General features: G+C 34.9%; 1 protein-coding gene across 1 annotated transcript in view; it reads right to left on the bottom strand.

The window, feature by feature from the left end:
• The window catches only part of LOC145769018 (uncharacterized), a 155818-nt gene that overhangs the window by 9938 nt on the left and 124623 nt on the right, over positions 1–21257 (bottom strand). Inside the window, exons 197-223 of the mRNA XM_082580617.1 lie at positions 19180–19284; positions 18288–18497; positions 17887–17994; positions 17584–17688; positions 17307–17410; positions 16881–16983; positions 15846–16055; positions 15021–15150; positions 12221–12315; positions 12011–12115; positions 11757–11840; positions 11448–11573; positions 11043–11147; positions 10552–10656; positions 10210–10314; positions 9445–9552; positions 8539–8646; positions 8189–8284; positions 7965–8075; positions 7518–7625; positions 7040–7147; positions 5318–5419; positions 4939–5163; positions 4567–4677; positions 2880–2984; positions 1575–1679; positions 274–372 (exon numbers count right to left, since the gene is read on the bottom strand). Of these exons, the coding sequence (XP_082436743.1) occupies positions 274–372; positions 1575–1679; positions 2880–2984; positions 4567–4677; positions 4939–5163; positions 5318–5419; positions 7040–7147; positions 7518–7625; positions 7965–8075; positions 8189–8284; positions 8539–8646; positions 9445–9552; positions 10210–10314; positions 10552–10656; positions 11043–11147; positions 11448–11573; positions 11757–11840; positions 12011–12115; positions 12221–12315; positions 15021–15150; positions 15846–16055; positions 16881–16983; positions 17307–17410; positions 17584–17688; positions 17887–17994; positions 18288–18497; positions 19180–19284 (3186 nt within the window). The remainder of the gene's footprint in view (positions 1–273; positions 373–1574; positions 1680–2879; positions 2985–4566; positions 4678–4938; positions 5164–5317; positions 5420–7039; positions 7148–7517; positions 7626–7964; positions 8076–8188; positions 8285–8538; positions 8647–9444; positions 9553–10209; positions 10315–10551; positions 10657–11042; positions 11148–11447; positions 11574–11756; positions 11841–12010; positions 12116–12220; positions 12316–15020; positions 15151–15845; positions 16056–16880; positions 16984–17306; positions 17411–17583; positions 17689–17886; positions 17995–18287; positions 18498–19179; positions 19285–21257) is intronic.

Raw genomic sequence — 21257 nt, 5'->3', positions numbered from 1 at the left:
CAAAAATAACATGCTTTTTTGACAAACGTTAGAAAGTTATCTTTTTATAAAAACTCTATTTTGTTGAAAAATATATTTTTACATAAACGTCTTGCACAAATAGCGCATTAAAAACGAATAATCGTCAAAGCTACATTATATTGCAATTACAAACAATACCTTGTGAAATTCACGTCGAAATTTTTTAAACTTGGTTAAAATAAGCGTGAGAGACATAAATGAGATTCTACCAACATGACAGAACAAATGTAATTAATGAGAGCAAGAACCAACTTGGCTAAAATTTTTTGTGTTTTCCTTTGCTTTTCTCAATTCCGGCGTATCAATCAAAGTGGCCGCTTTTCCTTTCACAAATGAATCCTTGTATTTTACCTGAAAATTGGGTAACAACCAATAACTTTCTCCGGGGATAGCTTTCTCCAATACTTCCTGTCACAATTTAAAAGCTAGTAATTACTAATTTCAGAAACTACTTTCTGGTTAGTCAGCGCGATGTGGAATCATGAAAACATGTTGGCGCGTCTGGGGTTGAGGCAAAGAAAAGTACACACTTGATTTGATAAAAATCGAGAAAAAAAATGGAAAGTTTTGGTAGAAAACATTCTCCAAAAAATAAGTTTCAGCAAATTGTTTTCGTTTACCAATGAAAATGTATAATTGCAATGTAGGTTAATTCGCAACATGTCACAATGCACAATTTCAGAGCCACTGCGCTAAAACAACATACAATTTGGGACTTGTGCCTATTCCTATCTGCTAAATCCATTCTTTATAACATCATCATCAACACAAACAAGTGATAAACTACAGTAGCCTGCTTGCAGATGGTGGTCGAACCGATAAGCATCATTGCAGTACGCAAGAAACATGAGACCTCCCATTGAGCTTGACTTGATTATTTTCCATTGTTTTATAGCTCATTATGTTATTTTCCATCAGTTAGTTTATATTCTGTTTTCATCACCTTAACCTAATTATGTTTTTTCGCCAACATTTTATATCCAAGACGTCAGTTTGTGAATTGGATTGATATCGAAAAGTTTTCAAAACAAAATTTTGTTTCATTTCCACCCAAAATCTTTGTTTTTTTTATTTCGAATTGTCGTTACTTTATTTCGTTATGCGCTCGAAACAATAATGAAGTGCTCATAGAATACCGAATACATTGCGAAGTATAATGAGCGTGGCCTTGCGTCTAAAAATTGTTGCTTGGTCAAGAGTAGATTTTCCAAGTTTTTCGCTTGTAGGCACTTCAAATAGAAATATACGACACATGGGATTTTAAAACTTTGCGTAGTATTGGTACTAACTTTACTTTAGAATTATGTTTCTTACTGAAGGAAATTCTTTGGCAAACTTTTTCAAAGACTTCTACTTTGTAGCGACTTTAAATAAACCATTGATTGATTGATTGATTGACTTGATGACGTGTCGACTAAAAGCAATCAAACTTTCTTTTCAAAACATTGCGCAAAAGTGTGAACCCGTGCGGTCTGAGCAATTAAGCACGGCCATTGAAAGATGTGTATGAGAGTCAAATACGATGTTGGCTCAATGTTGCGTCTATCACTAACCGAGCTGAAGTTATGAGAATTTTGTCGGGCACGTCGCAGTTCCGGAGTGTCTAACAAAACAGTTTGTCTGCCTTTCATCTGTTCAGCATTAGCTTTGTATTGCACCTGTAACAAAGCAAATCTATTATCAACGTTCTTCATGTTGTCAGCATTGACTAATTAACAACTTACGGAGACTACTTCCGTGCTCGGTTGTTTCAACAACTCTTCACTTCATTTAGGACAATCAAATTTTATTTTTTCAGTCGCATCTACTTCTTCGGGTCAATTTTGAACGAACTGTTTACTTCTTGGGCGTCAACATCGAAAGTGTTTGAAGTTAAGTTTCAAAGAATAGTAGGCTACCTTCAACATGAAAATTGAGATTAACACAAACAACAGCATTGTTACTTAGACTCACACCACAACAAAATAATTGACTTGAAACACTTACTTGTGAGAACGTTTTTTGATTTTCTCTTGCACGTATCATTTCAGGGGTGTCCGTAACGGCGTGTGCCTGGCCGACACTCTCACGATAACTTTGCTTGTATTTAGCCTGGAAATTGTTTCCAAAATTTGTCGTACAGAATGTAATCATCATTTTAAACGCACTCACTCCACGGTTTAAAATAATTAAATGTTTTACTGATGATCAATTTAGTTCAGCAGGCCATAGCTCTAAAAAGGGCCGTAACCATGCCTCTCCGAAACAACGTAGCCTACTGCTCATTACAAACCCAAGGATTTAATAATAGTCTATCAGAAATACACCATTTTTTTACAGGGATATCTGTTTTTTTACTACAAACAGCTGGCTTGTCGAGCTTTCAATTCAGAGAAGAATGGTTTGATTTTCGAAACGTTCACGCAATTTCATGATGCATTTTCTCGTGAAAAATAACATCGATTTAAATTATTACAGCCTTAACCGCACAGTCAAATCGCTTGGAGGATTGTAGTATGAAGTAAATTTCGTTCAGAAGGTCTTTCACATTCTAGCTTATGAATATCAGAAGGTATTAAATTAAGACTTGCACCACGCTAGTTGCTAAAGAAAATAAAAAAAGGAAGGAAGCTATTCCCCAGAACGTGATTTAAAATACTTTATATTAATGGATGATTACCAGAAAAAATTTATCAGTGGAAAAAGTACCAGGAAAAGCCTACAATGTGTTATTTCTTATAAATACGATAAACAAATATATCAGACGGCACGTTGTGATACAGCGCCAGACTTTGTCATACAACTCTATAGTTGTAAAAATAGTAGACCTCACCCAACTGCTGTTTCAATAAAAAATAATATTCGACAACTTGACCTACCTGAGACAAAAGTTTTTGGTTTTCCCGGAAGTGATTCATCTCTGGTGTGTCTAGCACTGAAAGGGACCGACCAACGCTTTCTTTGTAATTCTGTTTATACTTTGCCTGAGAAAAATTTATTTAGTAAGGAAGTGCTGTAAGCTATATAACAGCCGCCCAGTAATGAACCCTACTGATCGTACCACATCGGGACCAAGCTAGATGTGTCCGACTATGATATACGGTCTTATTAGGTAGCTGCTACATTTAAAAGGGGGATGGACTCGGGGTAAGCAGAAAGTTATAACTGAGTTAGTGGCACGACCAAATAGGCTCGGTTTCGTCATCTTCGAACTGCATTTAAAAAAATTATCACCCGAAAAGGTTTCTTACAAATCAAAGCATTGAAAATTTAATGTTTTGTTTTGTGGATTTACTGGTAAGTAGGCTACCTCAACATCAAATTGATATGATTGTTTACGAAGCGTTGCTTTCTATGTTACTTTTCAAGTCAAATAATATTCAAGCATTCACAATGGTGACCAGCTTATTTAAAATTGTGCTTTTTTAAAGAGTGATGATATATCGGCTTGAGTAAAAAACGGCAAACTTAGGCTATTACTTGAGATAAATTTTTCTGATTTTTTTTAAAATGCTTCATTTCCATGGTATCAGTCACAGGATGGGATCGACCTCTCTCCTCGAAGTACTTCTTTTTGTATTTCACCTAATATAATACATAATTAATGATGTAGCAATATAAGCTACTTACAAAGAAGCTAACATTCAATTGAAACCACAACCAAAACACATAAACCTACTAGCCTACACCAGTGGTTCCCAAGTTTTTTTTTATCCTGTGGACCCTTTTAGTCGATATTCAAATTTAAATTTCTTCCCTTAAAAATTTAATTTGTTAAAAATTTATTTACATTTATTTTAGTCTAAGTCTTAGAAGAGAAACTAAACTTTCATTAGTAATAAAATATTTAGCCTCTAACATTCCTCTTCATACTAAAACAATTTAATGATGAACTTTGTTGAAAAATATTTTATTCAAAGAATGTATTTACAATATAAGAATTAATGCATTTAACAGTCGGTGTGGATCTTGTGATTGCTTTTGTCTCGACAACTCATGGATGCGTGGAAGAGTATGAAAAGAGCACAACGGATATCATTCTCCACGTCTAATCTATTTCTCTGTTTTGTTTTCATTTACAAAAGAGTTGAAAAGCGTGATTCGAGTGATACCTTGTAAGGAAAAAGTTGTTTTACGTGGCAAATTTGTGCACTATGAAGCCTTGATGGCATGAGAAACAATCCCTCTCCTACAATATCACTGTATCAGCTACCTAAAACTCTTTGCGTGTGAGTGCACGCTTTCCTAAACAAGCTAAGTATGATTACTAGGTTGAAAAAGCTTTACAACCTTCAAACCAAATTCCTTCCCTGAAAATGGCAAAATTCCCCCTTAGTGGGAAATTCCCCCTCTCGGTTGAGAACCCCTGTATTACACCATGACAGCAGTGCACGATATTTAAAGTAGCCTATATAACTGCTTGTTTCGACCTGATAGAAAAGATTGGACAGATAGACTACGAACAATCGCGAGAAAACGAAAGTAAACACATAACGCGTGTTGAGTGATTCATAGTTAGTGGCAATTAAAAAACAAAATAACAAAGAATAATATGATTTTACTCACATCACTGACAAGATTGTTAGCGTGTCGAGCATGCACAACCTCAGGAGCATTTATCATCACAAAAGCCGGTTTTCCTTTCATTGTGCTTTCATAATTTTCTTTGTACAGTATCTGCAGAAAAGCATTTATATTTTGTCGCCTCTGATAAGATCGCAAAGTATTGCATTGTATTGTATTAAATCGCAAAGTATTGCACTTTGTATAAAAACAAATTAAATAATTTAATTTCCTTTAAAAAGCGCAAACAACATTTTTTAGTATTGCCAGTCTTTAAAAACCGTAATTGTATCACAATTTACATGTAGCCTACGTACACGTTTCTAAAATGTTCTATGTTTACGGTTTCACATTTAAAGTAAAGTAAAATCTCACATTGCTTTTTATATCCTCGGCATGCTTCACGTGATCCATAGCGGGTGTACCATGGAGGTCAAAGGTCATACCGTGACCTTTAACGTTCTTTTCATAGTCAGCTTTATATTTTCGGTCATCGAGTATCTCTTGAGCTTTTTTGTACTGCAGGGATGCTGGTGTGTGTTCCATTGCGGCGCTCGTACCACGAGAGTTTATCTCTTTCGCATCCTTTTTATAATCAATCTAGCGAAATTATAAATAAGTTAGGGTTATGGTTTTTCATCAAACTACCTTTGTTCCATCCAAGCGCAAGATAACGAATACAAATGACAGTTGAAAAAAGCAAAACAAAATATTGATAATGAAACATATCAATATTGTGTTAAACCGCACTTACACTTCCCACCAACTTTTGAGCTTCTTTAGATTGTTCTAGAGATGGCGACTCTTCGACGTTCCAAGCCTTTCCTTTGTTGCCATACTTCCGTCGGTACTGGAGCTAAAAGAAAAGTCTTATTTTACTAATCAGTTTTAAAACTTATAAAAAGTAGCCTATAGGCCAACTTGTTTTCTCATTTTTCTCTGAAGTCAAAAGTCTAACCCTTAACCACTCAAGGTTTTCGATATTTGTCCGAACTACACCGAAGAGGCTAATATGAAAGTAACCAATCTGTCTTCTTGTCATCCAAGTCGCGCAAACATGGTGCTCTCTTTCACTGGATGGTCTGCGGTCTGTTCCCCAACACTCAACTGGCAGGAGGAAGAAAATATCACTCTCTCTTAGAGTGTAGTTGAGCAAACGCTTCAAATATTTAACTTTAACCAAACTTTAGGGATTCACGTTAGTTTTGAAAAAAAAAAGTTCATCTATTTATTATTCTTTCGTCTTCCAGTAGTGCTTCAATAGACAAGAACAATAAGATCTTTGATGTAGTCTACACCTGCACTAATGTGGAGCATAATGCTTACAGACATAAAAACAAAACAAATGGTTTATATATCTTAACAAAGTCGTCACGTTTTGGTTCAGCATTGCCAGGTTGTGGTAAAATGACAAGGTCGTCTGTGTAGGCCTATGTCGCCCATGCAATGGGCATATTTACTGGATGTTGCGCATGCCCAGAGATAGACAAGATCACCACTTTTGGTGATCTTAATATAAAAGTTTGGAAAACTTTTCACGTTTTGAATTTGGTAAAGTTTAAATCGCCCTTTGTTGTAAGTGTTCATAACTTAATAAAATTGTATGCACGTTTTTTTTTTCTTTTTATAAAACAGAGGGAACTGAGACAAAAAAGAGTAGTAGGCTATGGATGTATTTTTGTTTGATATTTAATCGTATCCTTGCCTTTAATTACTTTTTTCTAAATTTGTGCAGTCACACCCAGCCGGTTTCTTGTAATCTTGCCTTGCTGAGTCTTTTATGGCACAGCTTTAAAAAAAAAGCTTTTGAAGACTATCAAAGCAAAAATTCAGGAAACTTGTCACCTTTGGGATTTCTTCTTTGTGTAATAAAGTTTAATCGCCCTTGCACTTGCAAGAGTTAATTGTAATTGTAGGACTATTTTCACAGAGGAAAGAGTTTTATTTTTTCTATCTCGTTTCCATGTTTGGTGGCTGTGCCATTTTAAGATAGTGGTAAAACTGTTTTATCGATTTATATTTTAAACCTTTGGGTTTTGCCATCTTTCCCTTTTGTTGGTGTCAAGTTCGTATGTTTACTTTGCCATTCTGTATATGTTTGCGCCAGCAGCAAAAAATAAAATTGAATTGGGTTAAGTAGGCTTTTACAGTTAAATTAAAAAAATTACGATATTTTTAGACACGATAGGCAAAAAAAAATAATTCTAACTTTGTTGCCTACATTGTATAACATTTAATACCTTTATTGTAGTTTTTTTTTCTATTCATGTGTAATATTTTCACCTGTTTTTAACAGTTTTAAGATAAGCATTTTTCTGTTACAACTTGAACCAAATTTGTTGTCAGCAGAGAAGTGACGTAACTTGTAGGTAAAAGCAATCAATGCTAGGAGGGAAGTTTGAAAATGATTAGGTTGTACATGAACGTAAAGGTATGTAGAATCATTAAATGTATGTCCCAAGAAATAGTAAACAACCTCGCTCTGAGTGTGAGTAACTTCTTCAGCGTGTATTTGACTTGGATTATCAGGAGTGAACGTATATTCTTTCCCAGCCATATCTCGGTGTCTACGTTTGTATTCGTACTGAAAATATAAACAATTTGGGCAGTTATATATAAACATGCTATAGATCTCAGCCTCAATGAATAAATTTTTTTCTTGTGTAAGTAAGAAAAAAGCCTGAGCCAGAAGCGGTACTGGCTTAGCATCATGATCATCCAAGTTTGGCTTTATCCTCACTAGTGGAGGTGGAGAATCTCCACTTATTATTTAAGAAGTTAGTCCACCGGCAGCGACTTCGAAGTTGTAAACAAACATCTTACGAGTTAAAAATTGACTTTTTGTAGACTTGTCTCAAACTACTTATAGGAAAATTAATAAAAAGAATTATTGTTTACGGTGAAACATGTTAAGTTTATCAAAAGCTACTAAAAAGCGAATCGAGATAACGTACATCGCTGACAACGTCCTTGCGTGACGTGGCATGCATTATGTCAGGTCGATCAGTGATTGTCGTAAATCCTTTCCCGACGTTGTCGCGATGTTGCTTTGTATATTTATACTGGAAGAAAGTAGAAGATATTGTCAGAGAATGCAAGAAAGTTCGCTCTTCACTTTGTCAGAGACAACATTGCAGACATTTTCACAATTTATTCAACAAATTCGCAAACCTATGCAAGGCAAAGAGGTTGTTCTATCTGTAACTATGCTCAAAGTGTTGGAAAAGAATCAGTCAAAAGTGGTCACATACAATGAAAGTGGCACAATACAAAATCTTTCTGTGTCTTCTTAAACTTACAATGTTGCGTGACTTTGTTAAAAGTGGGAACAAATTTTTAAATTAATAAGATTAATAACTGCATTAAACTGAACTGTTCTAACTAGTGCAAATGATTCATACTTGACTCTGCACATTCCCAATTTCTTCAGCATGCTTTTGGGTTGGAGTATCTTTAATAAATTTCCAACCTTTTCCTTTGATGTTTTTGTCAAATTCTTTTCGATATTCCAACTGTGTAGTGGGAGAACATTTGAAGATAAATTACCAGTAGAAAATAAAAGAAAACTATTTTTAATTTGGTTATTCCAAACAAGATGAAAGATGTAGTTTGAGGTAAGACTTACATCACTTTGCAGCTTGTTTGCGCCAACAACGTGCTTCATTGAAGGGGTTGCCATGTTGTCTATGTCTTTGCCTTCTAACTTTTGTTTATATAAAACCTGAAACAAGTTTTTTGACTTTAAGCAGCATGTGTGAAAACTTACAAATATGACAAAAATAAAATATAAAAACAAACAGTACATTAAGTTTACGAACTAGAAGATTTATTTTGAAAGAAGAATTTTGAAACTTATATTATTTAATATTCTTAGTTTTGCTCAGTTTTTGGCGAAAAATATAAACCTATGTACCAGAGAACTACCGTATTGTTTTCTATACAGTAGACTAACATAACCGTACGTCTAATACCAACCTCACTCTGCATCTTGGCCGTATTGACAGCATGTTCTACATCTCGCATCTTCTCCAACACCGTAAAGCCCTTGTCCATCTTTTCTTTGGCGTCTTGTTTGTACTCATGCTGTGAATGAGGAAGAGTTCTACAGTGATAGGTTCCAAACATTATGTAACCTACGCAGTTTTGCTTGACAGTGGTGCAAGATCTGGTAGCATTGATTTCTTTGTTTTTTATTTAAATATTTTATTAAAAACAAATATGTACAAAAGCAAGTAGGCTACAAAACAAATTTTTTAAACTTAAATAAATGCCGCCTCAAGGCAATTACTTAAAATCACAAATAGATAGGGGCAAGTGAACCTAACTTCAGTAGTGTGTTTTTAATATCACTAACATGTAACATCGAATAACACCACATTAGGTTTTAACACTACACTAAATTATCACTCAAACAAATCAATCGAACGTTTTCGATTTCCAAAATGCCTTTATAACAAATTTAGTACACAATAAAAGCGATTAAAACTTTAAGAGCATCATGAACGTTTGTGGGAGCCTATACCTTTATCAAAGTGCTATCAATTCACTGCTCTATTAAAGCGGTATCAATATAGAAGATTTTTACAAATTAAATTCACACCCTGAACCAGGGTGGTCTAAGTGAAAATGCTGATGATTGGTTGAGAATATATTATCGTGGGAAAAATCTTCTTTGAGTACATAATTCTAACAAATTTGCGTAGTACTTATAGCGGCTTTGAACTGTTCCGCAGGCCCGGTCACCAACATTCATGGTATGAAATATTAATTGGTTTTCTAGAAATTAGTTCAGAGATCATATACTAAAGAGTTAACTAAAGATTTTCAGGCTTGAATTACTATCGATTGGATCCATAATAATGAATATTAGCCTATTCATACATTGCTTGCATTTCTCTGAGCTTTCTTCAGCTGCTCTGTGTCAGGGCGATCGACAAGCAACGTGAATCCATCTTTTTGCATTTCCTTGTGCTTCTTTTCATATGCATGCTGTACAAGTGTACAATAAGTTACAGTGAAACGAAAGGTGTGTATCGTATTCGAAAGCAAAGCATAGTGGATTAACGTTTTACATGTTTAGTTGATTTACAGCAACATGGTCCTGTGTTTTGCCATGCTAAACAGGTATTAGTCATAACCTTAATTAGCCTTAGTCATGACCTTTTATTGAAAAAACGTTCCTTTTGGCATGCGATAGCCTAGTCATGTATAAACTCGAAATTTCAATGATCGACGATTAATTAAAAATAAATTTGTTTCAAAGGAGGTTTGTCGAAGTAAAAACTACTGTGGTAGTGAAGAAAAACATTTGTGGAAGTTTTTTTTTTAGTATTTACATACAACGACGTTTTAATTGGCATTTTTGTTCTTTCAATGAATTGCTCTGAGCCTTCAAAAAATAAAAATCCCAAAATGTACTGTACACACATATTCAACAAACGTTTCGAAAACTATACTGTAATCGTATTCAATGCTATATGAATAAAAATTAAAAACAGAGTAAATAAACATTTATAGCACTGAAGATAAAAACAGTGTCATTTTCAAAACGTTTGCTAAACATAAGTTTAGTATCTGCATTTTGGGCTCTTTAATTTTGGATTAGATCAACTTGGTGTTCCAACTACTTTGCACCTATGCTCTTACTTTGCTTTGCAACTTGTTGACACTCATGGCATGCTCAACTTTGGGATCTTTTTCGAGAACAGTAATCCGTCCCTTTTCATGTTCATAGTCTTCTTTATATTTGTTCTATCAAATAGAAATACAAGTTGTGTTTGTTGCACAAAAACAAGCAATAAAATAGGTAAACAGTCGAAATTCCAACATCAATAGTTAGCCTAATCGACACATAAAATTCATCTCTATTCTAACAGTTTAAAATAGTTATGTTGAAAAATGTAAGCAAAAGTGTCAGAATTCAGTGAATATTGTATAAAACTTAATGAGCATAAAAAAACGAGCACATTGCTGCGAATTCCAACTTACCGGGCTGACCCAAGCAGAGACACTAGTGGCGTGCTTTATTTCGGGTGTGCAATCAAGTACAGTGAAGTCCTTCAGTTTGTCAGGTATCCCTTCTTTGTATTTGTTCTGGTTTATCAAACAATAATTGACGTGACTCAAATGTAAACAATTTATTAAGCCCTGTGCGTAAACAAAAATAAAGTAGTTATGTTTTTTACAAAGCGCTCAGTGGAAATACTTTGTAAACTCTTTCTTTCTTGCGATGTTTAGAATGTAAACTATTAAAAATAGAATACAGTAGGCCTAGGTTGTAAGAGCAACATAGGCTGCATTGCAACGGGTAGAGTTGGTTTCCATAACATTTCCATTTTTCTAACACACCCAGTTTGAGAAATTTTTTATTTGGTTTTTCATTTTCTCTTAAAAATAACTTTCAATCTTTACACACAAAGTAGAAATAAAGCTATCCATTTAAAGATGCTATATTTACAGGTCAAATTTCTACTACTCACGTCACTGATGTCGCTCTGCACCTTACGGAGCCTTTCATATTCAGGTGTATCGGTTGTTATGTGATATTTTCCTTTGAGTTTGCGTGCTTCCTTTTTGTATGCATTCTGGAAGCAGAAAACGAAACTTAAATTTTTAAGATGGCAGCGAAACATAAATTTAAACAGCTGGTGGAATAATTGTTTGATAAAAAATTAAGCAGTTTGTTATCGGACAGCTCGTCTAAAACGCAATTACCGAGTGAAGTTTTTTTCTGAATTTACAAATTAAACGACTGACTGCTCCATGAGCGCTAAAGTCAAGGTCTCATGGAGAAAAACTAAAATGTTAAACAAAATAGCTAAGCTTCAACGAAATACTTTTAGAGATCAATAATTATGCAATTCTAACTCATTTCTTTCACTTACGTCGCTGCATAAATCAGCAACTTTTCTGGCATGTTGGAAAATCTTCTCATCTGGAAGACACCAACACAAGCCGACACTATCAATGTAATCTTCTTTGTACTTCACGTCGCTTATCTTGTTGCGGACCTGGGGTAACAGAAACGATTTTGTGGATTTCTTTTTATCAATAGTTCTGTGTGTCATCTGGTTTATTAAAACAGAGTCATACAGTATAATCAGCTGATCGAGGTTATAAACAAGGAAAATTTGAAAACAAGTTATCAACTCCTTTGAAGCAACGGAGGATATTCAAAGATAGGAAATTTTTACCGCCATAGCATGACGTATAAAATTGTCTTCTTTTCCAAGTTTGAAATTCTGATGCAAATATTTGTCTTTTGCTTTGTAATTTACCTGAAAAGAAAATCCATATTTAAGATTATTTACATGTGCAAAAAATTGAATGTAGGCCTAAATCCATGCCTTTAGTATTACTCATTGATAAACGATAATGTTAGAAAAATTACCCATTTAATGAAAATTTCTGTCTAACCATATACTAAATAAAAGCAAAGAAATATTACATCACTGATGTGTTTGTTTGTTTCTTTTGCTTTTTGCATCCATGGATCTTCTGTGACGGGATGAATACGAGGAAGCGATCGTTTGGCGTGGGCTTTGTATATGACCTGCAGTAAAATCTATGTTCAGATATGTCAAACAAATTGAATGGTTTCGTACATACTCTTCTGGGAAAGTTGTTGTTTATATAAACTTGAGCATGCAATGTATACCTCGCTAACAGAAGGAGACACTTTCTTGGCATGTTTTATGTCAGGAGTTTCTTTCATGTTTTTATAAGCGATAGGATTGTGCTTGACATTTTCACCTGAATAAGACAAGTAGTTCAACATTGTATAAAAACTTTTCAAAAGTTTCATTTCATGAAATTTAATTTAGTGGATGACAACATTTACGTGAGATCAAGCTATGGTAATTCATAGGGACAGTGGAATACCGGGACGACTCATTCTACTAATTTTTCTTGCGATACGGACAGCTGGAGGGTCACTGCAAAAGTAAAAAATTGGCAGAAATGCAAAAAGTTTTCTTTACTTTTACGAAAATTCATTCTCATCAATTGAAACAAAATATTTTGCTTGAAATTTTGGGTGCTAGAACATCTGCAAAACCTTACTTCAGCAGTCTGATGCTACGTACCAATCTAGCGTAAAGTTAAGTGCTGCATTATCATGACTTGAATAGTATTAAATAAACACGACATCACGGGTTTCTATACATATATTTTGGTAATACGCAGAGAACAGGTTACACACGCTGCACCTGGGTATGCGACATATGGTTGTAAACTAATGCTTTTCAACCTTTAAAACAACGGTGTGCACTTTTTTACTACGCAAAAATTTTATCTGCACAAACCAAAAATAGCCAGTTAGTTTGCGGTTATTTCTTTTCCCTGTTTGTGAACTAACAATGTAAGGGTTTATCGTGCAACTAAGCTGATTTTTAAGTCAATAGCTTAGGTTGTAATGGATTGATTTGAATTCAACTCTGATTTACTTCACTCGCTACTTCTTTCAGTATGTAGGCCTTATAATTTAGGAAACGTGACAGAAATTTAATTTTAGTAACAACAACAACTGGCACAATGGGCTAGTGGTTTATATGCTCGCCATTGTGTCGGTTGATATGGGTTTGATTGCACATCGGGTCATAAAAAAGATCTTTAAAACAACCGCTGAGCGCTCTGCTCTCCGTGTTGAGGAATAAGCCTGTTATCCTCGAGGCTATGCGAATTGCCTTTAATCCTTTGCAGTTGATTGGAATTTATAATTAGGCTCTCAACCTTCAAGCCTGGGAAGGAGTCCAAATTACTCAGTAAACAAAAACAAAAATTATTATAATGTAGCCTATAAACACTTGGAGAATTAGCATTTTTCATTCAACCATCCAAGCAGGCCTATATTAAGGAGCACTGAATATTTCTGAAAATTTCAGACTAGTTACTAATTTCTAGTGCACTAAATTTTTTTGAGCCAAGTAGCTAGTAGAATTTTGAACAAGAACTTTAATAACTTAAATCAGTAGGTCTTTTGAAAATCTATCAAGAGTTTTAATCCAAAATCTAGCGTGTTTTTACGCGGTTAAACCATTCGCTTCGTGAACGTGTTCCAAAACAGCCAAACGCTCTTTTCTAGTGTAAACTTGAACAAATAGCACACATTTTTAAATTATAAAATCGCAACCAAAAAGCAAAACTAGCCCAAAAACCCGCGACTGCTGAATTTTTCTCGCGATTATGAATCAAAACTATCCCAATTTCGCGGGAAAACCGCAAATTGGTAACCCTATTATGAAGCACATTAAACCAGCAAAAACTGAATTTGCATGAGGGAGACACATGGCTATTGCTTTCAATATGGCTTATTTGAGTTACTGCGCATAACGAAAAGTAAAAATCATGGACGATTGTCATCCGCCTCATCCGCATTACAATATTTTTCATCCGTATGTGCGTACCATCCCACGGGTTAAAAAGTACTGTTGTAGACCTTAAGCTGTAGTTACATCAAATTTTGTCATAACATTATGACCCTCCAGTGGTCCACCTTCTTTTTGAGTGAGCAATCCATTCTACCATCTTCTTCCAATACTTCTACCATCCCTAGTGATTCAATATCACTGCAAGTAGCTAACAAACCAAAAGCATTTTGATATAGCAGTAGCCTATTTACAAAACATCCAGTTTGAAAATCAACTTTTCACGAATCTTGATGATGCTTTTCATAATATTGCATTATGGGCCAATTTTGTCAACAGCAGGATTACTACCATGTCCATAGCCTAAGATGTTGCAACCGTGCCATATTTTAATCTGAAAATGTATTAAAAAAAACGACAAGTTTCTAAAATTTGGCTTTAAAATCGCCAATATGGCACTTGATTACCGTGCAAGATGAGGCCTAGCGTTTGGCTTCCAGTCCGGATGCTATTATAGCTATGTCCAGTTGTCCACGGGGGTACTTAATTTGGCAAGTACTCAATTTGGCGGCTCCCAGTTTTTTTTCTTTTTTTTTTGTCGCGTTATTAGGCCTACTTTGTGGAGTGTTGAGGACTCCCCAGCCGTAGCACAATAAGCTTTTGGTGTAATTTTGTGTTACAGTTTTTGCTTCATTTTGCCTATCCTTGGGAAGCCATCATTGGACTTTTGTTTTCTGATGTAATCGCATTATTTCTGTCAGAAACAATGTTCCTCGGTTCTTCACACGTTGTAATAGCGCCGTCTACAGTCACTAGACAAAGGGAAAGAGCACAAAACGAAATTAAATGTGCCATGAAAGGCTGCGGCACGAAACCCACTATTGTTGTGTTGCGCACTCAACAATCAACATGTCAACTTGGGAAAGAGATAACACCTCAAAGGGCTGTAGAAACAAATGAAATTCATCTAAATTTGAAGGATAATGATTATAATCTGAAAACAGTACATGGTTTGGTCTTTGTCCAAAATCGCAGTTTTGGTTTATGTTTAGTAGTACGCTACTACTTGAAAACTTATTTAGAACTATGTACCTTTCTCTTTATAGTCTGTTTCACTGCTTAGCTTGGTAGCATATCGCTGCTGCTGCATGGTGGTTGTTCCTTCTGCCGGAATGTTGAACTCTGTGGCAAGTACCTTCTTTGCAGCATCTTCATAAGAATTCTACGCAAATGATTGCGAGGAGATTTAAAGTAGTGGTGATGATCAATTAATAGTTTTTATTAAGCAGCTTTAGATCATTCAGCAGAATTAAACAAAGTTTTTAACTGGCAACCAGATTGGTGGTAGCCTAGCTATAAAATGATTTCGTTACGAGAAACCGTGCATGGAAAAATCAAACAAGGAATTGGGTATTGTTTTTGATAGTCAACCGTTCAAATTGCAACAACTCTTGCAAATTTATCATGTAGTTCTGTAGTAATGACTACTCCATTCGTCTTGTGTGTTTTGAGCAATTCAACAGCCATACGCTTGCAAGCTGAAAGGCATGTGTAACAATTGAGGTAAGTTTCTTTTACACAATTACAGTATATATTTTTAAAATGTCGCTTTGGAGAGATATTTTTTAGACGATTCAACGAGTAGTTTGCTTTTCATACAAACAAGATAATTATTAAATTCATTTTATAACTATGAAGTTACTTTCTAATATTTCTGCAGCTTACTTTCATACATCAAAAATCATAGGTTAGAAAATGTTAAGAAATCTATTTAGTAACGCTGAAATTTAAAAATGTTTTTTTAAGATGGTCAGACTGTATTTTGCATTTATCTTCATCAATGTGATACAGTATTTCATTCTATTGATATATGGATAATTGTACTCTCAAACATCATATTTAAATTTCCATGATCACCTTGCTTTGGTATTCTTGTGTTTCTTTTGCCTTCAGCATCTCCGGGGAGTCGGTGATGGAAGTGAATTGTCCCTGCAGTTTTGTTGCATCTTCCTTGTAAGCGATGCTGCTAAGATAAGTCGCAGCATCTCTCAACCTCTTAAACTCCGGATGATCAGGAACCAAAAGATATTTCTGCAGTCTTTCTTTTGCTGGTTGCTCGTAAACTGACTGGAATGGTTGTTTAGTGTAACACACTCAGACATATAAAAACGCATCATTCTTTCCAATGAAATGTAAGCTATTGGCTAACACAGTTATATCAAACGTGTCAAAAACTTACGAATACCGGTAGCATTAATGAAGTCAATTACGTTTTAACGTGTTGGTTACTATACTGTAAAACACTTAGCCTACACCAATATTATTGCATGAAAGTTACAGATATTTTGTTGCTGCAGTTTGGATGTTTAAAGTGTTTTATACTAGGCTCATATCTATCATTCTGCTTCCCCAATCGTTTCAATTGTTTAAGACAACAACGTTTCAAAACAGTAAGTCTCCCTGATGAGAAACAATGTCTGAATTACCCAAAATTAATCATTTATAAATCTATCACAATCATAGCATTCAAATTGAGTTGCCTTGACAAAGGTTCGCCATCCCTCTTATAATGCATAAGCAGAGTGAATTTCAGCCTTTGGATTGTTAGGTTTAAACATCACCATGTACAAAGAGTTTTCTTCCTGGCTGCCAGCACTAGGCTGAGTACTGAGTAGGCTACTTACTAGAACAGCGAGTGTTACGTTTCGGTAGCCTACCTACAACTGTGCAGCTAGCATTAACAAAACACACTGATCACTGTACTAGTAGCGAAGTGCTCAGCGCAGTACTGACAACCAAGAAGATCGCCTCTTCTACTTCTACTTTACTACACTTTAAACATCACGATAAGAATAATAATAGCGTTCAATCATCAATCATATTAAATTCTAAAACAATTCACTTCTTTGTATTCTATTTAAAGATGCGTTGGGGAATGGGGAGTAAACTTACTTTACTTGAAAGTTGACTATTTTTCAAAACTTGCTCAATTTGCGGTGTTAACGGCAGCGGTATGAGATTTCCTTTGTAGTAAGTTTCATATTCGTCGTGATATCTGCAATAATTGAGTTTAATTAGATGCCTGGTGCATATGTGTTCAGTGGCAAGCTTCTCTTTAAAATTTCCACTGAATGCAATGACATTTGTACTGTACCTTATAGTCAGTATTTAGGCCTACTTCATAGCAATGGTTTTTAACCTTTTTTGTACTGCGGCACACCAACGAATTCCGAAATCTACCGCTGCACATTGATTTACTGCTCTTGTTTTAACATCACTTTTTACTAACTTTTTGATCGATGCTGCTGCTATGAACACAACTTGACAGCAATCACTTTTACACAGATTTATTTTAATTAAATCATAAATCCTACTCACTTCTTGTCACTGATAGCTCCCGTTACACTTTTGACATGCTCATTGATATTATCCGGTTGGTATACACATGTCAGCCTTTTACCGCTCTCCAAACCATAATTGATCTGAAAATAATTCTCTGTTCAACAGTCTGATTTAGTTTTATAAGGTAAAAATATTTGCTCAATTGTCGTGCGCTCCTCAAACCCACTCTCAGTTTTGCATTCATGATATTAGTTGTGTGCCAACACAGTACAACTTCATGTGCGGTTATTGGAGACGATATCAACAAACTTACATCACTGATAAGCTCTTGTGCTTGTTTGTGAGTTTTTAGCCAAGGAGTGTCGGAAACCTGAATAACTTTTCCACGTGACAAAATTAAATCTTGTTTGTAGACATTCTGAAATGGAAAATTGTTTAAAAAATTAAAAAAATTAATTATTTAATAAATTAATTAAAAAGGAAATTTTCTATTTTGTATGTTTTCTATTTTTATAAGTTGGCATATCCCACAAAGTTGACATATTTATGGTGAAAATGCTTCTTATACTATGCAATTGTGCAATTAATTCATAATGTAAAACAGAAACAAACTAACATCACTAATATAATCAGGAAGAGTTCTAAGATGGTTCATTTGAAGAGAGTCTTTGTACGAATCATATGGTTGTCCCTTCTCCGAATTGTATCTATCTTTGTATGTCACCTTCAAATCAAAAGAGCAGTTTAACAAAAGAAATGAACCTACTAACCGAAGTCATTAATTATAGCTCACTTGTAGACACAGTATCTGTATGAACACGACTTTTGAATAAAGCGTAAAAAAATATCTCCAATAAAAATTGCTGCACCAATCCATTATTCTCCATCCCGAGAGCTCTTTTTGAGGTCACATATGCCTTCCTTATATTTAATTTTAATATCGAAAAAAGTGATGATAAGTCAAGAGAACACAGTTGTAAAAGCAATAAATTTGTTGATGAAAGGATACTATCTCACATCGCTTAGTATTTGGTGAGCATTCTTGGCATTGATGTAAGCAGGGGTGGCTATATCTAAGTGATATTTGTCTTTGATTTTTTCATAGTTGCTTTTGTAGCGCTGGTTGCTCAATAGATCTTGCATGTTCTTTGTGTGTACTGCGAAAGGTAGATCTTTTATACTCTTGATCAGCGTTCCCCTTCCTTGGTACGGTTGCCTGTAGTTCAACTGTAAAAATGAATAAATCCTATTTAAACCACGAGCAGTTTTCTTTTCGAAAGACGATCACAACAGCATAATGTTTCATAATACTGCAATACTGACTTTCGATCCATCTTCTCTGCAATGCTCACTATGAATACGCAAAACAAAACCATGCAAGTGCCGGAGAATAAATTACAAAAAACGGAAAAATAGACACCACTTCATGGTTTAGTTAAATATTGCTAAATAATAAAATCATATAAATTAATAGCCTAAGGTATGTAATTTCAACCAAATAGTTTTGAAATAACACGAAATAGTATGCTTAGAAATTAAGAGGCGAGATTAATGTGAAAAACTTATGGAGAAGATGAGGAAAACTAGAGGAAGTGCCATTAAATAGAAAGTGTACGTTTCCTAAGTAAAATTGTTGAAAAAAATGAAGAGGAAAATGAAAACAAAAAATGCTGAGAGGAAGACTCAAACGGAGATGGAGTAAATGTGCAATTCAGAGGATGAACAATGAGATTTTAAAAGGAGAGAAAGTATACGTTTGAGCGTTGCAGAAAAAGAAAATCCCCACTGAGTTGCCTAATACGTGAGATTTAAACAGGATTGAAAGCTTGTTAGCTTAACAATATTAGATGTCTTTTTTATCTGTTAAATGCTTTAGCTATGCAAAAACTACTTTTTCGAATGAACTTACTTCTGATAATATGTCAGTGGCTTTAATGGTTTGCTGAAAATCTGGCTGGTCGATGGAAAGAGTGAATGAGTTTTTGTTTTCCGCGGCATCTTTTGTGTAGTTAATCTGTAAATTAGGCGATTATATTAGATTTGTAACACTACCTTACTTAGCAATGAGAAACAAAATTAGAGCTTGTCAATTTGCTCAAGCAGGAGTTAGATAGATAGATGATGTAATGCAATGGAATATCAAACGCCAGTCAGTCAATGAACATTCGAATATTTCTACTTTTAAGGTTGTAACTGAAATGTTATTTTACCACCAACAAATAATAACACTGGTCAACAAAATGAGAAAAAATTTTTTTGGCAAGACATCTAAGAGTGTTTTCTGGGGTTTTCAAGGTCGCTGATTACGAATATGACATTGGTTTTACCAGATTGACTCTAGTTTAGAAGATACCTATACCCCTAGATTAGCCCAAATTAGTGTATTTACCTGTATTAACCCCCTAAACATCTCACCAAGAAGGACTTAAATCTTATCAATTTTGTTTCATATAACACAATAATTAGGAACGAAAGCTAATTTAAAAAGTACTATAAAGTCCTACATTCCTTCCTACATTTTGCTCCTCTACCAATTGGACATTCTACCATGATGAAAGAGGAATATGATGTCATCAAACTTGTCCTTGAAAAGCTTGACTACAATACTCATAAATGGCTCATCTGTGTTGACATACAAATGGTCGATTTTCTAATTGGTCAACAAAGTGGATATACCAAGTATCCTTGCTCCCTGTGTTTGTTGGACAGCAGGGCGAGAACCCAGCACTGGCGCAAGAAAAACTGGCCAGAACGCACCAGTCTTCAAGTTGTGACAGCCAATGTAATCAATGAACCTTTAGTTCCCAGGAATAGAATTGTATTTCCTCCTCTGCACATCAAATTAGGGTTAATGAAGCAGTTCGTCAAAGCATTAAACAAGGAGGAGAATTGCTTTAAATACATTTGCAGTCAATTTCCAGGACTCTCCGATGCAAAAGCTTAAAGCTGGTGTCTTTCATGGACCTCAGATTCGGACGTTGATGAAAGATTTGGATTTCACCAGTCAAATGAACAGCAATGAACTCACTGCATGAAACTCCTTCAAGGATGTAGTACAAAACTTCTTGGGGAATCACAAAGCACCTAATTACAGAGAATTAGTTTGGAAGATGTTATCTGCATTTGGAAAACTTGGAGCTAACATGAGCATTAACGTTCACTTCCTATTCAGCCACCCTGACAAATTTCCTGACAATCTTGGTAATTACAGTGAGGAGCAGAGGGAAAGGTTCCACCAAGACATCAAGACAATGGAAGAAAGATATCAGGGCAGATGGAATGAGCACATAGGCCTAATGGCAGACTATTGCTGCAACCTGTTGAGAAACTGCCCAAAAGTTTCTCACAAGCGAAAATCTTACAAGAGACATTTTTTCGGCGCAAATTAGTTAATAGTTTTAATCTTATTGTATTTCATACCATTGTTTTCAATTAACAATGAAAAAGATAATGTGGTTCCTTTTATCTAAATTTTATGATACAAAGTTGATAGACTGATTTAATGCAACATTTTTTAGTGTTTTATGTACTTACACTACTGTATATGATTGTGTACTTTGTGTAACCTACTGTATATGACATCGGTAACATCAAATTTTGAAGTATGACAAATCTAATATTCCTAAAAATTTCGTGATGTTGCTGTATTTAAACTTAAAACTGTCTTTATTGTTCACAATTGACCATTTAATTGCATTTCTGAAATATCTAATATGGTTAAACTGTTTTTTTGATCTAGCGCATAAGGCTCAAGTATAAGATTTTGGTCAAAATGACCCTATGCGATATCTCCTAAACTAGAGCCAATTCGGGAAAACTAAGGCCATATTCGGAATCAGCGCCCTTCAAAACCCCCAAAAACACTCTAACTTTGTCTGCTAAAAAAATTGTGTTGACCAGTGTAATCAATCAGTCCCTACTGAGCAACGACTAATAACAGGTTCGCTTCTCCCCAGCAATAAATATTTCAAATCTTACTAAGATTTC

Source organism: Aplidium turbinatum, chromosome 4 (assembly GCF_918807975.1).
Source record: "Aplidium turbinatum chromosome 4, kaAplTurb1.1, whole genome shotgun sequence".
NCBI lineage: Eukaryota > Metazoa > Chordata > Ascidiacea > Aplousobranchia > Polyclinidae > Aplidium > Aplidium turbinatum.
The sequence above is the reverse complement of the archived record's forward strand: the minus strand, read 5'-3'. Positions and strand labels throughout refer to the sequence as shown.